The sequence below is a fragment of the Scyliorhinus canicula genome, chromosome 19 (genome assembly GCF_902713615.1).
Source record: "Scyliorhinus canicula chromosome 19, sScyCan1.1, whole genome shotgun sequence".
Classification (NCBI taxonomy): Eukaryota; Metazoa; Chordata; class Chondrichthyes; order Carcharhiniformes; family Scyliorhinidae; genus Scyliorhinus; species Scyliorhinus canicula.
Genome location: NC_052164.1, coordinates 15,004,808 through 15,013,826, shown reverse-complemented (window position 1 = coordinate 15,013,826; position 9,019 = coordinate 15,004,808). Strand labels below are relative to the sequence as shown.

Genomic DNA, 9,019 nt, shown 5'->3' with positions numbered 1-9,019 from the left:
AGAAAAATGTAGTCACCGGTCATAATGTGAGGCTCTTTTCCACGCACAGCGATGATCAAAGTTAGAACGACGCTGCAGTTGGCTGACAAAGCACTGAAAAAGTTGCACCGGTTCGAACTTGTGAGAAATGGAGATGGGACCGTTGGCCATTTCGTTTTGGAGTTAGCTGTTTCTATAATCAGCTGTAAAGGAGCAATGCGCAGCTAGTCAGTACGAGCCTCCTTTTTGCAAGACAGAGCACAAGGAACACTTTACTATGACTTACAAAATATTTGCAACTGGTACCCGCATTCATGGAATGGTTCTTTGAGTTTCGGCCAAGTTTAGATAGACAAAATGATCCACCACGATGGACATGAAGCCAGGCAGTTAGCCAGTGATTGTGTGTTTTTCTTTCTTGTTTCCCAGTTTTCACCTCAGGCCTACACTTCCTGGTCCTCAAACACCTCCAGGAATAAGGGAGGGAAGAGTTCTGTGGGACATTCAACCTTCATGTGCAGGAAGCGGCTGGCGTGACAGGCTCCAATCATCCGCAGGTCTGTGACTTTCATCAGCAGCTTTGGCCAGAAATGTGGAATGTTGTGTTTGCGATAGTTTATGTAGTGTTCAAACGCTAGGAGGTAGGCCTCTTGACACTTCTCTATTTTGTCTATACAAGTCAGTCCTGTTCGATCTGTAAGCAAGAACAACAGTTTGTCAATCGTGGCTTTCTGAACCTTTCATTATCTTGTCCATTTGAAACTGAGGTAACAACAATGCCAGCCTATAATAGTACCGAGGTTCAGTACTGAATAGTTCAATACTCAAAGAACGTTTAACCCATAGGCCAAAATCCATTTGTTGTAATTTGATCCCCATTCTTACTCTCCCTTCTGTGGAGATTTTGTTTTCTCTCCGTCTCCCTCAACATCGTGGTTGGAAGGAGAACAGGATGAGTGCACTTACACTGGTCTGAGAGCACTTCTGTGAAGCAACTCAACGCTGTTTCCTATAGTCACGCGACCATCACCAATGTTCCAGTCGGGGAACACTTCAGCAGTCAAGAGCATTCAGCTTCTGATCTTCAGGTTTCTCCAAGGTGGCCTTCAGGACGCACGACAACGCAGAATCGCCGAGCAGAAACTGATAGCCAAGTCCCGCACCCATGAGTATGGCCTCAACCGGCACCTTGGATTCATGTCTCACTACATTAACCCCCCCACCATCTGGCCTGGCCTTGTGAAATCCTACCAACTGTCCCGGTTTGAGACACTTCACACCTCTTTAACCGGTTATTATCCCCCTCTTCAGTTGCACTGGACCTGTAAAGACAATTACGTGCAAAGACTCGCATTCAAAGTATAATTTTGCATCATTGGGCATTGTCTATATATGTGTTTGTGCAACCCACCTCTTCACTCACCTGATGAAGGAGCAGTGCTCCGAAAGCTAGTGATTCGAAACCTGTTGGACTTTAACCTGGTGTTGTAAGACGTCTGACTATGAAAGTAATAGTGGTTATTATGGTGTCGTCGCTGGACTAGTAATCCAGAGACCCAGGGTAATGCTCTGGGGATCTGGGTTCGAATCCCACCATTGCAGATGTGACCTTTGAATTCAATAAGAGTCTGGAATGCAAAGTCTAATGACCATGAATTGTTGTAAAAACTCACCAGGTTCACTAACAGGGAAGGAAATCAGTTGTCCTTATCTGGCCTGGCCTTCATGTGACTCCAGGCCAACAGCAATGTGGCTGACTCTTTAAATCCCCTCACAGATGGGCAATAAATGCTGGCCTAGCCAGCGACGCCCATGTCCCAATGAATTAAAAAAAGTTAATGTCCTCCAATACGTTGTGATCAGAAGGCCTATTACCTGGGCGTATCTTGTTCAGCCACTTGTATAGGTCCGAAAGGTGATTTTTACATTAATGCCCAGTAACTACCATTTGTGGAAATCCAATTTTCCTGGCCAGAGAGTATATAGCCCAGGAGGTTATGGGCTCAGGATAAGGGGAGAAATTGTTTCACTCAGTGGTTTGCGAATCTTTGGAATTCTATATCTGTTGGATGTTCACTTATTGAGTGTATCCAGCAGAAGTGCTTTAGGGATGTCCTCAAAGCATCCGGGAGAAGGTCAAACATCCCCACTGACTCTGGGAGTCCCTGGCTTGTCACTGGCCAAAAGGGAGAAGTTTAATTCGGGAAGGCAGCAAACAAAGCAAGGGGCTTCATCGGGAATACACAGAAGTGAGGTCAAGGTGTCGGAGAGAGCGTACAAACCTCCAAACAACTCCTTTACCCAACTATCCAAACTGCCCACATGTGGAAAAGTCTGCACGTTGCTCACTGGACTCATTACTCATCTCAGAAGTCAGTGAACCAGAACAGCAGCAAGTCATCCGCGATGCTGACGGACAGCCTCTGAAGGGATACCCAAGGTTGAGATTGAGAGGTTTATGCACTACAGGATTTGAGGGATAGAGAGGTAGGGATAGAAAACGGAATTGAAGTGGACGATCATCTGTGATTTTACTGAATGGCAGAGCTGAAGGAAAGGGCTGTATAGACCACTCCTGTTTTTATTTCTTATATAGTCACACGTGACTTGCAAGAAAATGCACAATCGTGTGCTGGCGCTATTGTTGTCTTGCTATCCTTAGCTGCCAGTAGCCTAAATTAGTCTGATTTCAGAGCTGTGAAAAAAAAACACTTCTTTGAGTTGAAAGAAAAGCACCTTCCGCAACGTTAATACTTAATGCTGAGAGGAGTTATACCTGAGGACATCAATAAAACTGCCTGGAGTAGTGCCACCTCCGTGTCGTCCAGATTAAAGGCGGCTAATGCTTTGCCCAGCTCAAATATGGCGTCTGAGACGACCCCTAGCCCTCCATTTTTCAGTTGCTCTCTTTTGACGGCCATTTCTCCATTTAGTGTCAGTGTCTCACTCTCTGCATCATAACGAACAGCAGCTCTCAAGGACATTATCTCCATGCAGCAGCCCTTCAAAAGGATGATCTGATCTTCGCAAGGCAGCTGAACAAGAGAGAACACAGCAAAATAAACCACAAAGTAGCTTCATCAGCGAGAAACTAGTAACCGGACCAACTCTCTGTCTTGGGACACTGTGGGGAACGGCTAAATTAGAGCCATCTTTCAGAATGGGTACTGATTTTGCAGAGAAACCCTACCCTGACTGCATGTCTTATTGCCCATCATTTACTGGCATGCATCCACTTTTGTAGAAATGTCAAATTGCCCTTCCCTCCTCTCTGTGCTTCAAAACCTTTCTCTCCTCTTTTCCTGAGGGCACTCACATTGGGGCACAGTGTGCCCAGTGGGCCTAATAGGCCTTCTTCACAGGTGAAGCTCAGATGGTAAACACCACCAAGCTAACCGGCCATGGGATTTCGCAGACAAATCTGATTCAGCCCTCACCTGCCAATTCTATCAGGTTGGGAGGAGAATTGGCCAGAATTTTGGTGACTACCAGGTGTCTATTCCTCTGGTCACTAGACTGAACAACAAAGCCAGTGTGAATCTATAAAAATACTGTTCCAGTTTCTTATTCATTTGAAGTGACCGAGGAATATTTACCTGCGAATTACCAATTGCATCACTCTTCACATGGCTGGTTGGACCTCTATAAAGAAATCTGGCAGAGTATCTTGCAAGGCCCTTCATCAGATAACCTGCCAAAGTGTGAACACTTTCTGTCCCGTATCTCCATTCCTCCCCTAGAGGAGAGGCAATCAAACAGGGCAAGGAAATCATTCAAGGGGAGAGACCGCATGCGATGAAAAGGCAAACACACAGAGAAAAATATCACTGGAAAACGAAAGACCGGTTCCTGTCAAATTTGACATTTTTATTGAAATACATGGTGGTTCTCTCAACCAAAACCCTGATCCCCATGAATTACGGGGTCACCGATTCAAGATGAGGGGTCAGCTGTCTGGCAGGAGAAGCTTCCTCCCTCATGGGGTGTGAATCTGTGGAACATCCAACCTCAGCCAGCTGTAGATGCTCAGTAATTGAGTATATTCGAGACAAAGGTTGCTAGATTTTTGGTTACTAAGGGAATAGAGGCCATTGGGGGCAGTGCAGAAAGGCGGACCTCAGGGAGATCAGCCATGATCTTGTTGACTGGTGAAGCAGGCTTGACGGACCAATTGGCCGACTCCAGCTCCTGGTTGGTATGTAAATTAGTCGTGCTGTCATTGTGGAGCATGATTATGATTTGTTCAAACATTGCGTAAAGGCCTTGGGTTGTCGTTCCTCACCTCTTTGTGCCCAGTTCAAGAGGCCCATTCGCCCGAAGCCCGGGTCGCCTGCCTGCTGCATTTGAGCCTCTGGTAAAGCTTTTGTTGTAACAAATGTCCTTTAATCTTCCTCGGCGTGAAGTATTTTGCTCCAATCTATTGCTTTTATCGGAATTACGTATTTGAGAGAGATGATGCCGCCACAGTTTCCAAACACGATTGGGCATATTCCAGGAGGATTTGTCACATGACTTCCCACATCCAACTGCTCCACCCCGCCCACCCTCCTCCCATTGGTCACCCGACAGCACCGCCTTTCCATGCCAATCGGAATGATCCTGGAGTGACTCTGAAGAGTTGGTAATCTAGACTATTCAGAAGAGTTGGCAAGAGCCCCTGATGGGTCAATACCGATGCCCCATTGGTCAGAATGAAGGGTCCTATTATTAGGGCTTACAGCAGGTCAGTCTCTGAGACTGGCTGAAGGGTGGGTAGACCTTCCAGTGAGGTAAAACTGGGACTCGACAATCCTGGGTGACTGCCAGCGCCCACGCGACAGGACTCGAAGGCAGCAGCCACTGGGGTGGAAAATAGGAAAGCCTCTGGCTTTTCTCCCCTTTCTCTGCTGTTAGGAATTGTTGAGCAGTGCATCAGTAAATGGTAGTTATGGTAACGGGAGTCGGGGAAAGGGGGGGGGGGGAAGGGCGACATGAGGTTTGGGAGAAGGAAAATCCCAAAAATCACATTCGGGCAGGATTGTCACGAGGCCTCACTGACCAACTTCTCCGATATTCTCTGATGCGATCGCAACCAACCACCAACCCCCCCCCCCCCCCCCCCCCCCCACCTACTAATCAAGGAGTATGAGTGGCACGGTAGAACAGTGGTTAGCACTTTTGCTTCACAGCGCTAGGGTCCCAGGTCCAATTCCTGGCTTGGGTCACTGTCTGCGCGGAGTCTGCACGTTCTCCCAGTGTCTGCATGGGTTTCCTCGCGTGTTCCGGTTTCCTCCCACAAGTCCAGAAAGACGTACTGCGAGGTAATTTGAACATTCTGAATTCTCCCTCCGGCGCCGGAATGTGGCAACTAGGGGCTTTTCACGGTAACGTGATTGCGGTGTTAATGTCAGCCTACTTGTGACAATAAAGATTATTAATTAAATTATTAAAAATAAGGCACATTTTCAATGATAAAAATACCTCAGAGAACATTGGTAGCTTTTTGGCAAAATCCACAACTCTGGTGATGGCTGGGGTGATAATCCTGGTAAATTGACTGAAGGCTTCGAGATCTACTTTGTCTCCTTCTGATGTAGTCGCCATTGGAGATTGGCCTATGTCTTCTGGCTGTGGGCAGAGATTACGATAAATGAGAAGCCGTCTAGAAATGACACTTGGCTGGGTGTTAACCCTGTTAGGAGCAATTGAGGCAGTGTTATCATGGATGCTGCGCAAGAGCAAATGGTCATTAAACCCAAGGGAACCCAAATAATTGCAAAAGCTATAAGCCTTTGAAAAGGGTGTCACGCCAATCTCAGATTGAAAACACTTCCATCTATGTAGCACTTTACATGAGCCATCAGATAACTCTGATTTATGGGGGACATAGATGGGCTAGATAGAAATAAACGTTTTCTCTTAGTACTGTGTGTCAATGACCAAGGGGCATAGATTTAGGGTAAGGGGCATGAGATTTAGAGGGATTTGAGAAAAACGTGGTGAGAATTTGGAACTCATTGCCTGAAAGGGTCCCAGAAGGAGGATCCGTTCTTTTGTGATGTTGATTGAGGGATAAGTATTGGCCAGGGCACCTGGAAGGGGGGGGGGGGGGGGCTCTGCTTTAAAATGGGACCAAGGGATCTTCTACATCTACCTGAGGAGCAACTATTAACTAATTCCTAATTCCCCCTTTTTTTAAACTTGCCCCCACCCTCTACACACAGACAAACAAACACAGAGCGGAAAGAGGGGTGTAAAATAATGATGAAAGTGAAAGGATAAGAGTCTTTGGGCGTGATCTAATGGCCTCGCTGCGTCCGACTTGGGGTCCAGCGAGGCCGCATAATCTTGTGAGAGGCCCCTCGTGAGATGAGATTTGCCACACTCGTTGCGCCTCAGGAGATCTCTCAAGGTGTTGCGATCTGAATCCCGCCCATTGAGGGTGGGATCCAGACTTGCATGTTCAAGTGAGTAGTTAGTCTCACTTGAATATGTCTGAGCTGGAGTTACACCAGGCAGTAAGCCTCACTCTAATGTGCAGATTCCCGAGGAACCTGAGGCTTTGGAATTGTCATGAGAATGTTGCTTTAAGAAATGTTTGGCTGCTCATATTACTGCAGTGATGTCAGAATGTGGGTGGAGCTGGGCTGTCTCAGCTTTTCACTTTCGTTTTAGGCTGTTTGCTGCAGGGTGTGTTTTAGTTTCGTTTTCAGTGTTGGAGCTGAAGCCAGACAGAGCAGCTGTACTGTTGATCTCTCTGCCATGAAAAGACTATTTCTTGATCATTTGGTGAATTCAGAATTATAAATGTTCTCAGTAGTGAATGTAAACCAAATGTGCTTCTGTTAAAAGGTGTTTCTTTTGTCTTCTGGATGTTGTTTAGGAAGTTATTTAGGATTACTTAGTGTTGTATTCTTTGGGGTTGTATTTGAATTGATGGTTGCTAAGTTGTTCACTGTATGTTTTAGATAGATAGAAGATAGAACAGTACAGCACAGAACAGGCCCTTCAGCCCTCGATGTTGTGCCGAGCAATGATTACCCTACTTAAACCCACGTAACCCGTATCCCAACAATCCCCCCATTAACCTTACACTACGGGCAATTTAGCATGGCCAATCCACCTAACCTGCACATCTTTGGACTGAACTACTTTAGTGAACTACGGTTCCGTCGCTCGACCAGTTCCCCCATGCCTGACAGGTACATACTTATCAAGGACACGCAGTAGCTGTTCCGTGAACATGCTTCACATTTCCATTGTGCCCATCCCCTGCAGTTTTCCTCTCCATCCGATGCATCCTAGGTCTTGCCTCATCGCATCATAATTGCCTTTCCCCCAGATATAACTCTTGCCCTGCGGTATATACCTATCCCTTACCATCACTAAAGTAAACGTAATCGAATTGTGGTCACTATCACCAAAGTGCTCACCTACCTCCAAATCTAACACCTGTCCTGGTTCATTACCCAGTACCAAATCCAATAAGGCCTCGCCTCTCGTTGGCCTATCTACATACTGCATCAGGAAACCCTCCTGCACACATTGGACAAAAATGGTCCCATCTAAAGTACTCGAACTATCGTGTTTCCAGTCAATATTTGAAAAGTTAAAGTCCTCCATAACAACTACCCTGTTACTTCCGCTCCTATCCAAAATCATACTTGAAATCCTTTCCTCTGCATCTCTGGAACTTTTTGGAGGCCGATAGAAAACTCTCAACAGGGTGACCTCTCCTTTCCTGTTTCTAACCTCAGCCCATACTTCCTCAGTAGACGAGTCCTCATCAAACGTCCTTTCTGCCACCGTAATACTGTTCTTGACTAACAATGCCACCCCTCCCCCTCTTATACCACCTTCCCTGAGCTTACTGAAATATCTAAACCCAGGCACCTGCAACAACCATTCCTGTCCCTGATCTATCCATGTCTCCGAAATGGCCACAATATCGAAGTCCTTCCTATCGGTACACTGCTACAACTTTGAAACCTTACTCATGACCTCACTACTCTCAACCTCTTGTGTACTGGAGCTACAATTCAGGTTCCCAATCCCCTGCTGAACTAGTTTAAACCCTCCCGAAGAGCATTAGCAAATTTCCCCCACAGGATATTAGTACCCTTCTGGCCCAGGTGTAGACCATCCCGTTTGTAGAGGTCCCACCTACCCCAGAATGAGCTCCAATTATCCAGGAATCTGAAACCCTCCCTCCTGCACCATCCTGCACCAAACCAGGGGCTGGTTTAGCTCACTGGGCTAAATCGCTGGCTTTTAAAGCAGGTTAACTTGAGTTCATAGAATAAACATTGTTTTGCTTTAAAAATTACTTTTCCATTTCTGCTGTACCACACCTGTAGAGTTGGCCGTGTGCTCCCCATACCACAATCTATTAAAAGTTGTGGGTCAGGTGAACTCCATGATACACTTTGGTGTTCTCTAAACCCTGGCCCATAACAGGATTCATTTGCCTCAGAGATCTCGGGCGGATGCCGTTCAGCACTGGTCCCCACAAATGGGGAGCAGATGAATGGCGCTTGTGGGGGTCTCCCAGGGTCATTCGGGGCCTCGGAGATCGGGACAAAATGGTGTCCCAAACTGTTGCTACAAAGGGGAATTCCAGCGAGCGGGGCTCCCCACTGTACAAAATGGAGCTGTGTATGACCTCGGCTGCGCATACCTCCATTCGGCCCCTTATACAATGAGAGTCGCGTTTTATAACTATGTGTTTCTCAGCACTGCAAATGTGGGAAACACGCAGCTAAACGCACTCACTAGGGGACTTTGTTCCCTTTTGGGAGAATTGCGCCCTAAATCTCCAAAAGCACAGTGTACTATCTTGCAATGCTTGAGTTCCTCACTTCCTCTGCTCGAATTAAAGGGGTACATGTCCATTAAACACCCAAGGATGAAAAATGATTACCAAGAAGTAAAAAAAATGGGAAATAAGGGAATCAACAGGAAGGACGCTTACATCTTTGGTTACTCAGTTAATTCTCTGGCACTCTGTGCCTATTCTGCCTGCCCTTACATACCTCAGGAAAGTCCCCACACTGTGTAGTTA

At 46.5% G+C, this 9,019-nt stretch overlaps 1 protein-coding gene across 6 annotated transcripts in view; it reads right to left on the bottom strand.

Moving 5' to 3' along the window:
- Positions 1-406: 406 nt before the first annotated feature.
- The window catches only part of LOC119954232 (thyroid hormone receptor alpha), a 403,063-nt gene continuing 394,450 nt past the window's right edge, over positions 407-9,019 (bottom strand). For all 6 annotated transcript variants that reach the window (XM_038779296.1, XM_038779295.1, XM_038779297.1 and 3 more), the window contains 3 exons: positions 5,440-5,586; positions 2,756-3,014; positions 407-673 (listed from right to left, as the gene is read on the bottom strand). In XM_038779296.1, the coding sequence (XP_038635224.1) occupies positions 423-673; positions 2,756-3,014; positions 5,440-5,586 (657 nt within the window). In that variant the 3' untranslated portion in view covers positions 407-422. The remainder of the gene's footprint in view (positions 674-2,755; positions 3,015-5,439; positions 5,587-9,019) is intronic.